Genomic DNA, 20,415 nt, shown 5'->3' with positions numbered 1-20,415 from the left:
ATTGTGGAAGTAAAGTAAAAATCTGATTATTGCACAGATCATTCGACAAACATGTTCAAGTCTGCACTGGATACATGCATATTGATTGTGGAGGCTGCAGCGTGGATCCCCATTTCCGTCGACTTTGAACGCAGCAGCTGCTTCTGCAGCAGGTGGATGGAGATCATGTGCTTGTAAAGAAGACAGGGTAACCTCAGTGTTATAGTCCTGGTTTGAGTTCAAGGAGGCCGATGTTGAGTAAAAAAACATCCTCAGTTAAATATTCTGAGCGACAATATAGTCCTACCTGTGTCAGTAGCACGTTAACACAGATGAGATGTGGTTCGTTTATTAACACACGATGAACACAGACTTCCAAACTTTCTGAACATCTCCTGTTATTTTGTTTGAACCATTTTTTTTTTCAACAGTTTCAGCTGATTGTCACATTTTATTAATAAGCCACAACAGAGCTCAGTAATAAAACATGAGTCCAAATCCCCCCATCCGCCTTCTGCGCAGAGCTGCGCAGTCGTCACATCAGATCAGCTAATCAAGAGGCACAGACAAGGATATCTCTCCCTTATTTTAATATTGTTAACAATAAAACACAGCAAAGAATAAATCTGCAGTTATTCGTTGAAGAAAACGTAACTTCGACGAGGAAAATGAAAACATTAAATTGATTCAATGAATCAGGAAAGCGGAAAGAATCATTATTTCTGTTTTTACATTTTCATTTCGTTTTATGCCGTTTGTTTACAAATTTTTTTCCGGGAAAGACCAATCACAACATATTTAATCTGATTGAAAGTTTGGTGCATATACTCTGCATGATCGGATCATTTCAGTTAGTGTTCATGTAAACAGAGATTTGAGATTTCTGATCAGCCAAGATTTGATTCGGATTGGGGAAATTTGACACATGTAAATGTAGGTAATCAGTTTTATTTCTGTAGTTTTAAGCTACCATAATAACAAAAACAACAATGACTTACCTCTTCTACGCTACAAGGTAAAACCACACGGCTGCAAAAAGAAAGGAGAATAACGTGCGTTAACACCAAGGTTCTCACATCTCTGACAGCAAAAGAAAGTCATAATTGACATAAATTACTTTGGTAAATTATCTGACAGGATAAAAAACACAATCATACAACTATGATTTGGGTCTGCCATGTTTTTTTTTTTTAGCACATATTATGTTCAGAAGCTCACTTTGCTTCAACAAGGTTCCTGACTACAACGTTTTTGAATACAACTGGATTTTGTTTGGGAAGAATTGCACCAAACTGTCAACTGAAATGTTGTAAATGTCACATTCAAATTAGTCCGCAATTACCGAGAAGTCAATTTATTTGAAAATGGAGCCATAATAATAGCGCTTCAACTTCACTAAAAGGTTAAATAACTAATGGATTAACATGAATGTGTCATCTCATCCCTGGAAAGGTCTTCTCCAAGGTACTGGAGAGGGTCTGATCGATAGTTGAATCTCAGATTGAGGAGGAGCAATGTGGTTTTCGTCCTGGCCGTGGAACTGTGGACCAGCTCTATATCCTTGCAAGGGTGATAGAGGGGGCATGGGAGTTTGCTCAACCAATCCACATGTGTTTTGTGGATTTGGAGAAGGCTTATGGCCGTGTCCCCAGGGGCACCCTGTGGAGGACGCTCCAGGAGTATGGGGTGGGTGGCCTTTTGTTAAGGGCCATTCAGTCCCTTTACCAGAGGAGCGTGAGTTTGGTCCGCATAGCCGGTAGTAAGTCGGACCTGTTCCCAGTGAGGGTTGGACTCCGCCAGGGCTGCCCTTTGTCACCGGTTCTGTTCATTACCTTTATGGACAGAATTTCTAGGTGCAGCCGTGGTGTGGAGTGTGTCGAGTTTGGTGGCAGGAGAATCTCGTCTCTGCTTTTTGCGGATGATGTGGTCCTCCTAGCTTCATCCAGCTCTGACCTTCAGCTCTTGCTGGGTAGGTTCGCGGCCGAGTGTGAAGCGGCTGGGATGAGGATCAGCACCTCCAAATCTGAGACCATGGTTCTCGACCGGAAAAGGGTGGCTTGCCAACTCTGGGTCGGGGGAGAAGTCCTACCTCAAGTGGAGGAGTTTAAGTATCTCGGGGTCTTGTTCACGAGTGAGGGTAGGAGGGATCGGGAGATCGACAGGCGGATTGGTTCAGCATCTGCAGTGATGCGGACGCTGAGCCGATCTGTCTGGTGAAGAGGGAGCTGAGCCAGAAAGCCAGGCTCTCGATTTACCGGTCGATCTACGTCCCAATCCTCACCTATGGTCATGAGCTTTGGGTAATGACCGAAAGAACAAGATCGCGGATACAAGCGGTCAAAATGAGTTTCCTCCCTAGGGTGGCCGGGCTCAGCCTTAGAGATAGGGTGAGGAGCTCGGACATTCGGGAGGGACTCGGAGCAGAACCGCTGCTCCTCCGGATTGAAAGGAGTCAGTTGAGATGATTTGGGCATCTGGTCAGGATGCCTCCTGGATGCCTCCCCGGGGAGGTGTTTCGGGCATGTCCTGCTGGCAGTAGGCCCCCGGGTCGACCCAGGACACGTTGGAGAGTCTACCTCTCCAATCTGGTCCGGGAACGCCTTGGGGTCCTGCCGGAGGAGCTGGTGGAGGTGGCCGGGGAGAGTACGGTCTGGAGCTCCCTAGTTGGAATGCTGCCCCCGCGACCCGGACCCGGATAAGCGGAGGAAGACGACAACGACGTGTCATCTCAGACCCTCCTTCTTCTTTTAAAATTTTAAAGTTGTAAAAAAATGTCAGTACAGCTGCATTCACAATCAATGATTAAGTTAATACAACAAAACAGTGTTTATAAATCTTGCAATAGGTTTAGAGTCACATTTACAAATAGATCAAACTTATTTATTGTTATTTTAATATTATTTCTTCATCTCTGCACATCCTCATATCTTTATTTGATCCTTACATCTTTAATGTTTTCAGATACTCCAAATCAAACCCGTAGTATCTGTCGACACAGAGAGCCAATCTGATACGGATTAAAATAAAAAAAAATAAAAATAAGAATGCACCCAAGTTGTCCTGCAAGTTTGATTTAATTATGCGTTTCTGTCGTTTTGTCTTTACGCTATTTCCTTAGTTTATGCGTTAAAAATCATGACTTGTTTATAAAGAACTAGGCTTGGGTGGTATTACCATATTCAGCCGTTGTTAAAAAATAGCAACGGCGTCAGTTCCAATAAGCCCGCCCAGTTGTCAAGCATTGATTAGATTTAACTCTGTACCTTACATCTACAAATCTATAATCACCTTTGTACAGCATCGTTTTAGGATTTCATAATAACTGTGACACAACTGTCTCAGTACCTGAACATAAAACCAATGAACAGAAACAGTCAGCTGCTAACACAGGAAAGTTTCCAAGTTCAATCTTTCTGAGGAGAAAAAAAACAATTACTGGCCTGTTTGACACACTGCTGACTTCAGCAAGATGAGAAACTCATCACTAAAACTAAATGGGAAAGTCAGAGCCAAGAACATTCAAGGCTGACTAAAACTATGAGTCGCAATAAGGTCAACTTAATGAGATGTGAGGGGAAAGGAAGCAAATGAACCTAACTGAGCATGTTGGGGAGAGACAATGATCAGTAGAAAAGAGTATGAACATTCTAAAGAAGCTTAATAACTGAAAAACCAAAACTAGATGATCTATGGCATAAAATAATTACAGATCTTCTTGTCCTGAAACTGTGTAGAAGAAATGTCGGTACCTACAAGTACTGCATTATTTAAACTGATGAGTCAGAAGTTTCCCTTCTAACCACTCACCATGCAATGCATGCAGATAGCCGATATATAAAAGAATTAGGAAGGCCAAGGCATCTTTAAATTTAAAGACATGTTTTCTTGTCTGGTGCACTTTTTCCAATTGGTTCTGAGCAGCAGCGATCACTGAAATCTCTATCATGTGGTATTACAACAACAACATAAGTTATAATGAGTGGACTAAAACTGGTCTTTAATTTTTCCAAACTGGTTTCGGGTAACTGGTCCTGACTGACAACATTAGCTGCAGGTCAATTGTCCTTCACCCGACTCTGATTCTGAATAATCAATCAAACTTTATTTCAGACAAGGGATATGTCCATAACAAGAATAAAAAATAAAAAAATAAAAATAAAATACAAACACATTCTAATTAAAAACCGTATAGGCAGTTGCTCCAATGTTTAAAAAGGACTGAGGAGTACCTCGTGTCACTGTAAGATAAAGATGACAGAGCTCTAACAACCGCGTTAGCTGACAAACTCAGTCGGCAGATGAATTTGTACATGAAGAGCCTCAGAAGCGCATGAAAAGTAGGGATGTTACTCGTAACAAACATGTGACTTGCCGAAGTCCATCTAGGGAGCTTCATGAGGATATATTCACCCTCTGATGATGATAGGAACTGAGGAAGAAGGTGACGCTGCTGCTGCACAGCAACAGAGTCTGTGTGCTTCGTTAGAGTAAACACGCTTCACACCACATGATCCAAAGCTTATTTCACTGTGTTCAGGACATGGTGGGTGTAGAATAGTGCTAATAGTGACAGATGTAGCGGGACTGTAAAAGAAGAAAAAAAAGCCAGGCAGACGCGGTAGATGTGAAACCGAAAGTAAATACGTCACATAATTGATATGAATATTCCAGCGTTTGTAATAAAACGCCATTAATAAAAGGGGCGAACGGTACCTTTGAAATCAGTACACATGTACCGATTTTAAAAAGCAAAGAGCAAGTTGTCAAATGAGGGATGAAATGAAAACGGGATTCAACAGGCTTCACTTGATGGCCTGTTTGGCCATGCTGTTTGGATGATTTTGGTTTCAGACGAAAACCGAAAATGCACTTTTCAGTCAAAAATTTTCAGTGGCTGAATTTTCCTTAGGTCTTATTGATTCCCGATTCAGACTCTTTCGACAGGCAGGATCCAAAAACATTACATATTTTAAATGAGCCAGCTAACCATAGGTCTTACTTGATGAAATAATCTGAACTTCAACATGAATTTTAATTCTATGAACTACATCACTGTAATTTAAACAGAAATGTGTTTAAGAAAGTAAGAAAAAAAGACTTGCAGCTCAGTGTGTTTGTTTCTGACCACTACCAAAGTATGGGAAATGAAGAAGACTCCGGGATGTGAGGCAGAATGTTTTCAAGATAACCAGAAAAGTCCAGCTGTTTTCAGCTAAAGCTCTCAGGATGACCATGTCTAGAATTACCAAGAATCTACACCAACGCGCCACAACAACGATTCAGTCAAGAGAAACTGAACTAAAAACTCACCTCAATCTGACCAAAGTTTGTTCTTTAACACTCATTAAATTCCCTGTGCTGACACAGTTTAACGAGCTTCCGCCTCTTGGTATTTTTGTTGCAGGATGCACTTCACTCTCACGTTGGGCAGACGCGTTTGTTAACATTTTTGCAACTGCACGCCAGGTGTGAGGGAGGGGGGGATGCTGCAATCAGGGTCTCTGCGGGCTGCAAAGCAGGAGCGACAGACAGGTGGTATGATCGACTCTGAAAGGCGATCAGACTTTGTAGATCATAATTTTTTTCTTGGAGATTGGCAGTAGATTCTTCTGGTTGGCGGATTGGGAATCTAAACTAGGAATCAAAATTTTAAAGTTTGATAGATCCCAGGAAAAACTGACAGTCCTGGTTCTAATCAATGCTCAATGCCCAACCCTACCAATAGGACTCTATGATTAACACAATGTCAATACTAGGGATGTAAGAAAATACCATTATGGCAATATATCATATTTTTCCAGCGATATTCAAAAGCGGTGTATCGAAAATATCAATAAGGCAATATATTGTGATATTTTTTCCTGTGATATTATATCGATATTCAAAAGCTGTGTATCAAATTTTTGGAATAGTTTACATGCAAACATTTGTGTATTATCTTTTCTTTTGATGCGATTCAAACGCTGACCGCTAGTTGGCAGCAGAGTGCAATGGGTTTTGTTTCCACCAATGAACTGTAAATCCCTCTATTATGGATCATATACCTCATGTTAAACATGTTAAGTATCAGTTTGGATTGTTTATTGAATATTCCTATGATAAATTCAGTAAAAAGCAAAATAGCTAATAACGTCTGACTGAATGTATAGCAATATATTATGACACAATGTATCGTTTCCCCTTCATCGTGATATGTATCGTATCGCCAGAATTTCACCAACACAAATCCCTAGCCAATAATACCAATATGTAAAAAAGAAAATTACAGTCTTCTAGACACAGAGACCCATTTTATACTTGTATATTTTCAAAGTTACTTTAAAAGTTAAACGTATAGTCCCATAGTTATCATCACACACTGGTGAAATAACATCTGCGCATTTGACCCATCTTCATCGGGAGCAGTGAGTTGCAGCAGCGCTGGGGAACTATTTGGTGGTGTATTCCCTCAACCCAATCCCTTAAAGCTGAGTGTCAAGCAAGGAGGCATTGGGTCCTATTTTTAAAGTCTAAGGAATGGTCCAACCAGGATTTGAACCCTGATCTCCAAGTCTCAGGGTATACACTCTACCACTAGGCCACTGAGAAGGCAGTAAATACTGAAGAACACCGTTCAGCAAAAGCTCTAACAAGCTAATCAGTCAGCAAAGTGTGTCTTTACTTCCCACCTTAAGCCTCCTATAGAACAAAATGTTCAGCACATGTTCTAACCCCCCCTTACTCACAGCTGACTGCAGACAAAATGATACAACTGATAAGAGATTTTAAACTGTAGGATGATGGACAACACAAAAAGAAGTTGGGCAAAGACTGGATTTTCAAAAGCACAGGATTTAAAACATTTGCAGTTTGTGGTCATGAATGTTGTGTGTATGTTTTGGGGTGAAACCTTAAAGCTCCTCATGACGTATTAATCATTAAAGAGACAATGTGTAGTTTTTACCATAAATTTCTGGAAATATCCATCAAAATGTTGTTGAAAATTAATTAAATGATGCCCAGTTATTGAAAAACACTGACGGCTTTGTAACATATAACCATAAAAATCAAGTCTAAAATACATGGGAGCGGGTAAGTCTCTGGGCGATGCCATATTCTCATCGTTGTACCTAGGGCTGAAACTAATTATTGAATGGTTCGATTAATTAAATTCCATGAATAATTTTGTATTGATTCAAGGCTTTGTTAAATATGCACACCAGTTGGAACTAAAGCCTGCCGTACACGAGAGCAAACTGCTTGCTGTGTGCACCTAAGTTTCACTGAGTTTTCGGCCTCACGAGAAGCTGAGGTGAAAATCAAACCGGTTTGATATTTTTCGCCTCACCGGGGGTAGAAACTCACCATGTGCACCCAACATGAGCTGCCGGCTGAGCAGAAATATTCTAGTGGCCAATCAGAGTGCGTTCTCTGCACACAATTTTAGTATTTGAATATTTTAATGAATCCTCTGTTGATTGATCAAATATTCTATTTGATGACATTTAGTGTGAAACAAGTCTGCCCCTAAAAAATTTAAAATAATACAACTAATTTATAAAAAGTTTAATATATATTAAATTGGTGTTGTTTAGTTCCGTCTTTCCCGTCGGATATTTATAGCTAATAAATATTTGACCTACATTTCATTAACATTTTAGGTTTGTATTATATCACCCATCCTAGTCAAAACAACAATTTAAATATATCCACATATGATCAGAATAATTTAATGTTTTTTATTAACATGTTTAGTAGTAAGCTACTGGAAATGCTAATAACATTTAATTTGAATTGGTAACAATGTAATAAAGTTAAAGTCCCATTAGTCATCATCACACACTGGTGACATTACATTTTCTTACTTATTTTTTTATTTGTTTATCCTTTATTTAACCAGGAGATAAAAATCCCATTGAGATTAAAAACCTCTTTTACAAGGGTGTCCTGGCCAGCAGTGGTAAAATATCATAGATCATTAAAAACAATTACAAATTATTGATGAGATCTTTGATGCTTTCAGCTTGCTTTTGAATTCATTTAAGGAAACTAGTTCAGTCAGTTCCATCACCTCCGCACTTGACCCATCCCCATGGGGAGCAGTGAGCTGCAGCAGTGGCTGCAGTCGGGAACTATTGGTGTAACCCCCAATCCAACCCCAAAGCAGGGTATTGGGTCCCATTTTTATGGTCTTTTGTATGACCTGACTGGATTTGAACCCCGATCTCTCAGTCCCAGGGCGAACACTACCACTAGGCCACTGAGAAGGTAATGGTTATAATTAGTGATGCAACAATATGAACTCTTTGGGCCAGTACTGATATTAATATTACTGTTATGACCAAATAGCCGATATTTGCTGATACAGATATACTGACATTAATGCTTCTAAAATCAGCAGATTTTGTATGGAATGAAAATTATTAAAGCTGAATTTACATTGTTATGTACACACACCACACACATATATGCTTCTGAAATAATTACAATCAAAGTCGCATGACTAAACAAATACACACCACCCGGCACTCACCCTCTCAAACAGATAAAAAAAAGGAAACAAGATGAAAAAAGCATTGGCTGCTAATATTGGTCCAATTTAATTTGTCAGACCGATACGGTAAAAAATTACTAACATCGGCTGATACCGATATTGACGCCGATTTACCGTGCATGAATTTAATGAATCAAACCATTTGATGATTCACCTCTTCCACTGACAGCGTTCGCTCTGCAACACTGAGGTTTTGATCTCCACAAAAAACACAAGATTACAGGAGTTCTGCATTGTTGTGGACTCGGAGTTGCTAATGCTAATGGTTTGCTTCAACTAATCAAGACACACTCTGCTGTTACGCTATATCATCTACAGCCTTGAGCCAAGATGGGTGAATCCATGAATGCTAATTTACAGTAGGACGTAGAACTATGTGGCTGTTTTCTGACCTGAGCGTTTCCCCGTCTATTTTCCATTGGCAGCTAATGCAAAAAATAGGGGTAGACTATTTTCACATTCTGCGTGGATGTGAAACTCAGACTGACTGAATTTAAAATCAACAAGTAAAAAAACTGTTTCTCACAGAACTTGCTTTTTTATCATTATTGATTAAATCAACTTTAAATATTATAAAATATATCCAAAGCAACTTGTTTGCATTGAAAAACACATTTCATCCCTCATCCCAAAATAATCAATGGATTACAAGTTACTTACTAAACTGCATCAGCTGAAACTTGGCTATTTTATTTTCATTTATTAAACATTTCTGACAGCTAGTTTGTTTTTCTAAACCTGAAATAACAATTGTGTGAACCCGTTTAGCAGTGTTAGCAGGTGAAAACAGAGAAACTGCATAGATGATTAATGACATGTGTAGTTTTAAACAAATTGGTGTACACTGCTGTTTTGATCCAACACCTGCCTAACGTTGGAGGGAAAACGAGAGGAACAGCCTGCAAAACTGACTGAATAGAAGAACTGCAACCTTAGTTTATTTATTTTGGGAGCAATTTTATCTTTTGTGCGCAATACAAACGTGACAGCATATTTCTCACTGAGACATGAACTAACCAGTCATGGAAGGTATGACCAGCTTTCTAAAGAAAAACATAGAAGACTAAATGGGTATTTTGAAATATGTCATTTCTGTGACGGTGGACTCAAAGCCAACACTGACTCAGATTAGTTGTTTCCTTGCAACCCACTAACAACTAGCTGATCGACGCAAAGGAAAGCTAAATGTTAATTTGACACTGGACACATTTTAAATCATATTTTTCCTGGTGTAGAGTGGCTCCCACTGCCTCGTTTTTGTGTAAGAACAGCAACGATGACCAACTTACTGTTGGGTGACTTCCCCATCCAGGTGACGCTTTCGGTTAGCTAACCTAGCGTTAGCAAATCACTCGAAGTTCATCATCTCCGAGAACACAAATGCTGGGTCTCACGCGAACGATAACTAGCAAAATAAATGTCTTAATAAACCAGCAAACTAGCCTAAACTCGAGGTAAACAATAACGAAAGCCAGAACTGTCAAACAATGACATGCTGCTGTCAAAGCCGGTGGGCCAGAACAGCTCTCAAGAAATCTTCCCTCGTGTGCATGAAAACGATCACCGACAAGAATAAAAGTTATTCCGACTGTCCAGCTAGGACAAACCTAAACCAACATAAAACACTTAGTTACCATGATTAATCTGTTGTCAGAAAATAACAGTAACATGAGTTTTAACGGAGATAAAAACTTACTATTCTTTGATAAGAACCATCTTCTATTCTTCCTTTCGTTGAAGCTGGTACAGCCCAGCGCCGCTTATTGAAAGTAACGTCACCAGCTCAGGGACCTCCGCCCGGTGCACGTGATTTGGAATCGTAGGATTTCCGAGGAAGATCCCGCCTTTCTCGTGTCTGATTGGCTAGAAGGGCTCTCCTACGATTGGCTATTAAATTTCGCAGCCAATCTTTTTCCTCGCTAAGTGCAGACTGCCCTGCCACCAACAGAAAAGCTGTCGTGAGGGGTTTGAAGAGAAAATGCGAACTCGTTTTGCAAAATATTTATTTCAGTTTATTTTTAATAAAATAATGAAAAACGTAAAATATGAACTGCTGCATTATCACACTGTTGGACTGACTTTATATATCCTGGCTCTCATGCATTGCACGCTTATATGCAGAAAGAGTGCATATAACATAACCCCAGTGCTTGAGAGCCAACATATAGTCAGTCAGTATGCAACAAGGTTTATTACACGTTTGTTTTATAAAAGAAAACTGATATGTTGCAAAACAGGACATTATGTGTTTATGGCACTAAGTTCACATTTTCTCCAGACATAAAAACTACAGCAAGGGAACAGTTTCCTCTTATATGAAACAATCATAGGAGCCCTTGCAGCCAATCAGAAGCGAGAAAGGCGGGATCTTCCTTGGACATCCTACGATTCCAAATGACGTGTCCAGCGTCGCCCACACGAGAGCTGATTTGCGGAAAGAATAAGAGCCCGCCCACTAATCAGAATTATCTACCTATCTACCTACCTACCTACCTACCTACCTACCTACCTACCTACCTACCCACCCACCCACCCATCCATCCATCCACCCACCCATCCATCCATCCATCCATCCATCCATCCATCCATCCATCCATCATGCCAAGCTCAGAAATACAAGAAAGTAAACATGTTTTATTGAAACAGTTTACATGAGAGATGGTTGTTGTGAAACTGCCATATTCAATCTCAAAAAGTCATGGGCTAAAAAGTCATACATGATACTTAACACTGAATAGCAAGAGAATCCATGCTTCAGAGCAGACACTCGGATCACAAAGAAATCAGGCAAAATGCCATTTTTTTGATTTCCATAAAAAATATTAAATCTTTTATCCACTCTATCCATCTTAACATGGTACAGATTTGTTCACTTTTTAATTATATAAAAATGCTTAATACTGATTGAGAAACACAAAGTTAATTTACAAAACATAATAATAATAATAATTTTTTATATTAACAACAATAACAAACAATAACAATAACATTTAAATTTAAAAACAAACAAACAAACAAAAAAGAATGAAGGAATCAATAGTTGTTGCATCTTGGCCCACACAAAGATTTTATGGGAAGAAAAAAATATAAGAAATTGCATTTAGATCCACCTGACACAGTTACACACAAACACAGTATCAGGTCGTTGAGTATTTCCCATTGCCATTTACAGTGTTATGGGCACAAAAACAAGACAGTCTCTAAAGCATTCATGTGCCTCCGTAGGAACACACTCACTAACCAAAGTTATCAGTCAGTCAAGCTTAGACCAAAAGCAGTCTTGTAAATGAGTCCAACTCCTCCAACACACAGGATAATACGCTATAGACAAAGAAACTGACCTTTATTTTGAACATTTCAGCATTTAGAAGAGGGAAAAAATCTTCCAGGTGACAGGAATTTGAGGCCGTTGCCAGCAGGTAGTCTGATAGAACGAGCGCCAGGGCTACTGCGTGTGGAAATAGTTGGTGACGGGGCAGCTTTTCTGGGGTTGGAACAGTGGTGTCCATTGGAAGAGTTCTTGCTACTGCTATCAAGCCCCAGCTCTCGCAGCTCCAGTTTGTCTTGGCCATCATTAGGGGAGCAGTGCCTTGGAGAAAGGTTTAGAAGGCTCAGTACATCTCTACTGGCAGAAGCAATAGGTCCAGAAGTGCTGTGAATGGCTTTCACAGGACCTAGATGATACTGTTGTTGAGCTGCAGCATTAGCCCAAAAGGTCTTCAGATTGTGAATAGCTTGGACCTTTTCATCAATGACGCCTCTTCTGAGCCGATCCAAATCTGCCACATCAGTGGATGTGGAACAGGTAGAGCCTGTAGAGGAGTATGACAGAGCAGGGGATGGAGCACTACCAGCTGGAGACTGGTGACCTGAACTGGGAGATACATTACTTGGGGAACGAGAAATGTGGCCACTGTAAGGAGAGCTTGGATACTTCAGTTTAAACTGTGCATGACTGTCCAGTGTAGGTGAGGCATGGCTGCCCTCCTTTTGGGAAGACTCGGAAACCGCGGGACTATTGTATCCGGAGCTTATCTTTTGCAGAGAAGAAGACCGGGAAGGAGGTTTGGGCCTTGGTGAAGACTGAGCTCGACCACTAGCGCTGCTGTTAGGACGGCTGAATGCGCTTGTTTCAGACGAGCGGAACGCACTGCTTCGGGATGACGTTACGGCACCCGTCCCGCCCTCTGCTCCGGCCCGCTGAAGACTGCTCACAGCTCGTAAATGACTGTGAGTCTCCTCAAGAATCTTCTGGGCTAGCTCTTGTGGATCAAGTTGGACAGTTTTTTCTTCCTGAGACTTGACAGTACTGTCTGTCTCAGTACTGGACTGGTCAGATTCACCTGTGTCTGAGCTGCTAACCTTACCCACCTTCTGGAATGGTGAATTCGGGCTAGGCACCAGAGATGTTTTGATAGGGGATGTTGGGGTGGACACGCTACCTCTTGAGGATACAGAGACGGTGTAGCCTCTCCCTGCTCCCGTGGATCCAGTTACCCCTCTGCCTCCACGATGGTGTCGCTGGCTATGGCCAGGTGGCAACGGTAGAGAATCACAGTGACTACCCAGTGGTTCGCTGCTTATAATGGAAAAGCCTTCGTATTCCTCTTCATCGCCCCGCGCTCCTGGCCCTGTAGCAGCTGCTCCATGAGGAGACGAGCGACTACGTGGAACATGAGAGTGTTTGTGAACGGAGTAATGTGCCGTGGCTCCGCAGCGTTGTCGGTGACCAAGAAAATCACAATCAGACTTGGAGGCAAAACTCATGGAGGAAGTTACAGAGCTGAGACTATAGACAGAGATGGCATCTGATGCTTGATTGTCCAGGCAAGGAGGAGAAAAGGGAAGGCTTGAGTATCCCAAGGGCAACGGGTTAGACACAGACTGTGCTGAAGCTAGAGACTCGAGGGAAGATGAGCTGTCTAGACTCAAACGCTTTGGCAGTTCTGTGGAGTCTAGAAACATGGCAGAGTAGAAAATATTGTCAGAACTTGGTAGAAAAAATTTCAAGAAAATATGCCTTCAGGTTGAAAAACAAACACAAATTTACCAAAGAGCGACAGCAAAGACTGGAGAGCAAAGTGCAAGGTGCGGCGGTTGGCCAGCTTGCCAGTCTTTAGTACCACTTCCTCCTGGCCTACCTCACATAGATCAAATCCTGCACAAATACAAATAAAACACAAGTTAGCAAATTCATATCCACATGTTGACACTTATTTTCATTACCGTATATGCAGATGATGTGCTTGTATGTTTGTCAGCACGTGTGATGTGTTTTGTCTCTTTTGTAAAGCAATTTTTCTGGTATCTTGTAATAATAATGAATTGAGCACCATATGGGAAGGTAAAAGAAGCTAAATTAAAGTATTTTCTTTGGTAGTGGTTGACATACCGAGAGCAGCTAGAAACTCGTGGCACCCCGGCAGTCTCCATAACTGGACGCTTATAGAGACCTGAATGGGCAGGAGGGAGAAATCCTGTTCCTTTTCTCCTGTCTGGAGTTGGACTAGCACCTGGTGGAGCTTGAAAGAAGAAAACATTACAAATATTATTGTGTAAGAAAAAACATTTTATATTAACTGTAAAACAGAATTTCCTTTCAGAATTTTTGCTCATTTTGATTTAAATTTCATCTGCAAATCTTTCATAATTTAATGAGAATCATACACTGAATATTGCTGAATTTCTTTATCTAATTTGGAATAAAATCTGAGTCCAAAGATGTAGTGATAGAAAAGAACGTTAATAATAATAATAATAATAATAATAATAACAATAACAACAATAACAACAACAACAACAACAATAATAATAATAATAATAATAATTATTATTATTATTATTATTACGAATATTTAAACTCAGAGAGTTTGAGCTTTGTGGGGATGTACATGTGACCTGGTAACAGACTTAATCCTTCTGTTTGAAGGTTGCACAACTCAAAACAGGGAAACTTTGTTAGGTTGATGCAACTTTGAAGAAAACTTGCCAGAGTGGTGTTTATATAATAGTTCTATCCTATTAATACTGTCCTAAAACTTTTCCCTGACCTAAAAGGAACCCAGGCGATAAAGTCCCAAACACTTCAAATCCCCTAGATCTGACAAAGCAACTAGAAGTGGAACATTACAAACAAAACCACTATATGGTAGTTTGGCTTCATTAAATCATGCAAACACTTCTAAACAAAGCAAAGTAATGCAGCCTGTGCATGGAAAACTAGTTTTTTCATCCAGCAGGAAATTATACAGTGGAAAGTTATGAAACGGAACAGAATGGATTGCAGTGCATATAGATGAATGCACTTACCATGGCCACCATATTTTTAACAGCCTTCAGACCACACGGTGGGTGCAGGAAAAAGAGAACAGGGTTTTAATTGCATGCACATAGGCTGTACACAAACAGGTAAAGAGGAGGATAATAGCAACAAGTGAAGTGTTTAATATAGCAAAGGGTTTAGTGCAATCAGCATACGTGGATTTGGCTGCGTCCTGAAACTGCAAATCATTACCTCACTGCATGGTGTTTCACACTGATTGCCACTTTAAGGATAAAACTCAGCAGTGCAAGATTAATGTTGTAATATCACAAGCTTGGAAGCAAGAGCAAAATGCTCCATGTGTAGCTAAAAGAGCTACTAGTTAGGCTTTAATGAAGATTTTGCTATACAGATTAGGATTCAGCAAAAGCTGTTCATCTTTATAAAGTAACTGGCAACCGTCTTTTACAATAAAGGCAAAAGAAGTTGCAAGGAAAGTAAGGAAATCTGCCCCAGTAAATCATACGACGTCTTTTGATTGAAAATGCAGTTATATCTAAAAGTTCAGAAGCCTTTGTTCGACGGTGATGCCTACCCGGTTGATTAGCTGCTCTCCTGCCTCTGAAGCTGTGATGAGTTTGCACAAAGCCTGGAGAGCTGGTGGTGGCAGACCTAAGGAATGGGAATAAAGGATTCTCTTTATTGTCTTTACAAGACATGTTGTTTACTTCATATGTTAAAACAAGCTGCACTAAAAAGGTTAGACATGAAATGACATGCATAGGTGGGCTCCATGTGGATATATATGAGCAAACTGGGGTTTGTCCGCTGTTTCCATGGTGACCCCACAGGGATTTTCCCACATAGATTTTAACAAGCCCATGTACGAGTTACAAACCCTCTTAGTCCCATTGAAAACCCGTTAAGTTGATGTTTGCACAAATCTATGAGGGCAAACCCCTGTGGGACCGTCATGGAAAAAAATCATGGACAAATCCTTTTTGGTACCCACGTGGTTTGCCCACATATATCTAAATGGAGCCCACCTATGCATGATGGAAGGGATCCTCAGAAAAAGCAAGAAATAATAATTCTGCATCAGTTTGAGAGACAATCAGACGAAATTCTGTAACATAACAGAATATACTCGCACAGCTAACCAAAGAATTAAAAAGACAGACAGTTTTTTGGTCTCGTAACTGATGGTGTTTTATAATGGGTCTCGGCTTACCCAGTAGTGATTGCAATGTGGTGCTACACTGCTGGAGCCTGTCTCCTGGGTCAGCTGTAGGAAAGAAGACAGCTGCAGGAATCCCAGGGCCTGCAGAGTCGAGGCGGAAGCCCACGGCTGTCAGTAAGGCCTGCCATCCGGAGACTCCCCCCACCTTGTTCTCCACACTCTGCTGGGATGTATACATGGAGTTTCGTTGACCATTCTGTATCCTCTGAAGAGATTTCTCCACCTGACAGAAAAATGGACAGTGCATCAGTTTAATTGTATCTTTAGTTGTACTTTTGTTCCGGTGTGTGTGTTTCTGTCTCACCAGGTGGAGTAAAACTCTCAGAGCATCACGAGCTCGATCTGGGTACTGCAGAATCTCGGCCAAGGCTTGGCCAATGAGAGAAGATGGGCTGTTCAGCTTCACGTCATTGCCAATCAGCATGTATCCTGAATGATGGACGCGGTAAGACAAGTGGGTGAATTAAAGACTGTCGTTTTTATCACGCTGATATTGGATTAACGCGTCTAACCTGCCCAGTTGGACGGGTGGGAGTACTGCTTGCTGCTCTGGACAGTTTTCATAGCATCTGCAAGTGCTGCACTAGCCTTGGTCCCATTGAGCAAGGCAGAGTAGAAAGCATGTACAAAAACCTTGGACGCTGCAACTGGTACAGGCCACAAGGAGACAAGAACACACTGAGCACCAGCAGCCAGGAAGGCCCGGGTCAGTCCCACAACACCATCGGCTGTGACCTTGCTGCTGGACTCTTGGTACGACCTGCGGTCACATAAGGAACATGACTTTCATCGTAGTTTCTGACTAACATGTACTAAAACAACTTATTTCCCAACATAAATCTTTGGATTTCAAAATAAAACATCACAAATAACATCCCAATTGAACCAGTACACCTACCCCAGCACCACCAGCTTGACAGGTAGCCTCAGGTCCAATATATCCGCAGCTGTAAGCAGGAACTCCTGAAGAGGCGGACTGTCACAGATGCTCTCCACATCACTGCTGTCATCCTGCATGTGCAGAGACTCTGGGATGGTGTAGCCACTTCCTGTGGAGCCCTTCCTCCCTCGACCACTGCTGCCTCTCCTCCCGCTGGCACATCTGCCCATCGTTCCCACTCCACTCGCACCAGCACCTCCAGGGACACCCTCCGGGTTTGGGGTGAGCACCAGTGCTGCCAGTTTCCAGGAAATGTGGGTGGCAAAGTGTGCACACTCCGCTTGTGTGAGCGCACTCATTACCCTCTCCTTGGCGGCAGAAGAGCCAGTGAAGGGCTGGCATCCCAGTAGCTCGGCAACCATCAGAGCTTCCTCCTCTGCAGAGGGCATGGGTCCCCAAAGCCAGCGATCCATCACAGGTGAGGGCAGTCTGGGATTCCCTACAACTGCTGCCATGGAGACGCCCCCGCTGGGTGCAGGTCCAGGACGCCGAGAGTGAGTCTATGAAGACAGAAACACACTTTACATTCAAGCACAGAGCTCCGAGGGAGGAGGTTTACTTCGTATGGTTTTGAAATAGTTTAGGAGTTCAAACCTTTGAACTGAATCCAAGCCCGTGGATGGAGGGCACGGCTATCAGGCTGAAGCGCTCATATAAATACTCATTGGAGGAGCTTCCCTTTAGCAGGGCAAAGGGGATGAGGTACAGCTCTCCCTCCAGCACCATCACCAGCTGTCGGTGTCTGCCCACAGGCCCACTGGAGTGCATCAGGCCCTATTAGACAAAGCAATTAGAGCGAAAATGCCCAAATGCTAAATAAATGTCATTATGTGTAGCTTTTTATTTCCGTCATTGCCCACATGGAACTTTTCTCTCCTTGTTCATTCTTTCATAAAACTATAAAAAGGCATGCAGGTAACACTCACCCCCTCCATAGGTGCAATGAGTAAATCATAAAGGGCCCGGAGTGGAGGTTTGCCAAGGTTGCTAGAGCGACGAGACAGGGAGGAGTTACCATCTTTGGCAGGAGACATGGTGTTGCTGAACAGGCTGGTCATACTCTGGCAACTCCTGCACAGAAACAAAACGATACAGCTTTAAAACGACAGATTCAAGGCAGCTTTAGGTAGTCTGCTGTTTAATGCATTTATTATAAGCTCCAGTTTTGTTTTCCTTCATTTTCTCCTGCAATGTAAACGTATGAGGCATCATGTGGATCAATGTGGTAAAACTGAATTTACTGACTATGTCTGATTATCTTGACACCTAGAGTGAGTAGTTATGCATCTCCTGCATCAGGTGTTTTCATGAGCAAGAATGTTGCTCAGATGATCGGAAACGGTGTAAACGAGAGCAATCGATCTCACAACACCAGAATTACGTCTTTTTTAAAATCCCTTCTTTCCCAAATCAAATGCAATATGCAGCAATGCAATACTGCCACTAGATGGCAGTATTGCATTGCTATGGGGGACTACTTACATCCTGTATTTCATGTATTTTTTTTTTTTACATGCAGCACAAACTCACAACTTAAAATCCTTTAAAGTAAGAGTCCAGTCTAGATCTTGAGTATGCTGGGATGCATCATAACAGCGAACTGCTCACAGACTCAAACACCAGCATACTCAGAGCTGAGTTAATGCCAGCCTCGAGGTTAGAAGTCGTTTGCTTGGCCCTGTGGGGTTATGTTTTATGCCTGCACTTGTCACAGCTCTCCATCTGCTCTGCCAGCCCGAGTTTCTTCTAGAACAAGGCCAACAGTCATCTATCCTGGCCTTTCTGGAAGCCCCAGGCCACAGGCTTCCCTCCAGCCCCTCAGCAGCACTCTGTCACTCTCTCAGGGTTTGGCATGAGCCCTGACGGGGAAGCAAAACAATCGTCTGTCAGCTTGACAGAGGGAACGAGAGAAGAGGTGAGCGTAGATTGGAGAGTAAACCAGACTAGAAAAGATCGAGGGCAAGGAGGCTGGAGCTAAAAGCTGAACGCAGCGAGCTTAAAATACAAGATTCAACCATTCCTGCACACTGACCTCCTTTCATAAAGAATGATCCTCTTAACTTTGAAGCATTTAAGCTTTCTGAAGCAGCAATCCTGTTTTATTCAGACTTTATTGACAACTTCATCAAGATCATCAAACAATCTCATTATGGGACGACTGTGCATAATGACTTATTGAGTTACACACTGACAGGATTAGACCAACGGAGGCTTTCATCATCACCTTCCCACCGTAATCCTTTCAAGCTCCTCTGTGAAGATTAGTGATCAAAAAGGCTAACTGACAAATCTTTTTTGTGCTGAGTTCATTGTTCCTGGACACTTTCTTTGATTCGAGTTCATTCCGTTTTATTCTTCTTATTTTAAGTGACTCTGGTAAAACTAGTCTTCATACCTGACCATTCCAAAGAGTAATACTAGTTTTACATGTGGAGGAACAACAATAAAAGGGTGAATAAAAAAAAAGACCTTAATAAGCAGATACACACTGGTTTATGATACCAAACCTCCAGATGATTGTCTTGAAATGGCAAAGAGGTTTTCTTCATTTTCTTGGGATTTTGTATTGTGATGGAGGACAGGCTCTTCAGCTTGTGTAGCTTTGTAATTCAGGGTTTTGGAGGCCCAAAAGAATGAGCGGATTATTACCGGCAGCCCATTAAAGGCGCTTAATGAGCACAGAGACTCAATTAAAGATGGAATTACCCCCTCATCAAAGAGCAGCTCAACTGTGGACTAGGACAGAAAATATGACCTAGACACACGCGCTCTCTGTCTCACTCACACTCACACACACACACACACACACACACACACACACACACACACACACACACACACACACACACACACACACACACACACACACACACACACACACACCACTGCTACGTATTATCAATCAGAACAATCTGAAAGAGCTCTTTGCATATTTTTAATAAACAGCGATTGCACGGCAGTCACAACAAACCCAGGCAGAGCAAACACCGGTCCAAGAGTCTGTGGCACTCACACAAGTGTGTGCACACACAAACACACTTGTGCAAACAGGGCTCCATCAGAGGAGAGAGTTGATAAGGGCTTTAGCAGCTTGGCGGTACGTCATCTATTTAATATGGAGGATTCACAAGCTGCCTCTGCACTGGTGAAGCAATCGCACAGAGCCCTTTCACAGACGAGCTGCAAAAGTCTCCTTAACCAAAGCAGATATTTTAATCTTTTGAACGTTTTTTTGTTAAAAGCAACATTTGGTGACTGGGATTAAATCAGTAAAAAGCAGTAGCCCCCTCCCCCTCGCACCTGTTAAACAGGTTGTTTCTGGACACCATGCGGAGGAAGCCGGTTGGATCGGTGACAGAGTTGAGCTTGTTGTTGATTTCCTCAAACTGCTGGTCCAGCAAATCTCCTGCTTCGCTCTCCGTCTCGCTGCTCGAGCACCCTCTGATGGAGACAGAAACAAC

General features: G+C 41.8%; 2 protein-coding genes across 5 annotated transcripts in view; both read right to left on the bottom strand.

Moving 5' to 3' along the window:
- The window catches only part of LOC107393712 (phosphatidylinositol transfer protein beta isoform), a 34,745-nt gene extending 24,400 nt beyond the window's left edge, over window positions 1–10,345 (bottom strand). Inside the window, exons 1-2 of the mRNA XM_015972263.3 lie at window positions 10,209–10,345; window positions 978–1,008 (exon numbers count right to left, since the gene is read on the bottom strand). Of these exons, the coding sequence (XP_015827749.1) occupies window positions 978–1,008; window positions 10,209–10,228 (51 nt within the window). The 5' untranslated portion in view covers window positions 10,229–10,345. The remainder of the gene's footprint in view (window positions 1–977; window positions 1,009–10,208) is intronic.
- A 1,387-nt stretch (window positions 10,346–11,732) lies between these two features.
- The window catches only part of LOC107393710 (tetratricopeptide repeat protein 28), a 264,696-nt gene continuing 256,013 nt past the window's right edge, over window positions 11,733–20,415 (bottom strand). For 3 of the 4 annotated variants that reach the window (XM_054731384.2, XM_054731386.2, XM_015972260.3), the window contains 12 exons: window positions 20,255–20,395; window positions 17,881–18,025; window positions 17,549–17,728; window positions 16,913–17,454; window positions 16,527–16,774; window positions 16,319–16,443; window positions 16,006–16,237; window positions 15,370–15,446; window positions 14,822–14,845; window positions 13,905–14,034; window positions 13,563–13,670; window positions 11,733–13,467 (listed from right to left, as the gene is read on the bottom strand). In XM_054731384.2, coding sequence (XP_054587359.2) covers window positions 11,870–13,467; window positions 13,563–13,670; window positions 13,905–14,034; window positions 14,822–14,845; window positions 15,370–15,446; window positions 16,006–16,237; window positions 16,319–16,443; window positions 16,527–16,774; window positions 16,913–17,454; window positions 17,549–17,728; window positions 17,881–18,025; window positions 20,255–20,395 — 3,550 coding nt within the window. In that variant the 3' untranslated portion in view covers window positions 11,733–11,869. The remainder of the gene's footprint in view (window positions 13,468–13,562; window positions 13,671–13,904; window positions 14,035–14,821; window positions 14,846–15,369; window positions 15,447–16,005; window positions 16,238–16,318; window positions 16,444–16,526; window positions 16,775–16,912; window positions 17,455–17,548; window positions 17,729–17,880; window positions 18,026–20,254; window positions 20,396–20,415) is intronic. The other variant, XM_054731385.2, reaches the window with a different exon arrangement.

Source organism: Nothobranchius furzeri, chromosome 17 (assembly GCF_043380555.1).
Source record: "Nothobranchius furzeri strain GRZ-AD chromosome 17, NfurGRZ-RIMD1, whole genome shotgun sequence".
NCBI lineage: Eukaryota > Metazoa > Chordata > Actinopteri > Cyprinodontiformes > Nothobranchiidae > Nothobranchius > Nothobranchius furzeri.
The sequence above is the reverse complement of the archived record's forward strand: the minus strand, read 5'-3'. Positions and strand labels throughout refer to the sequence as shown.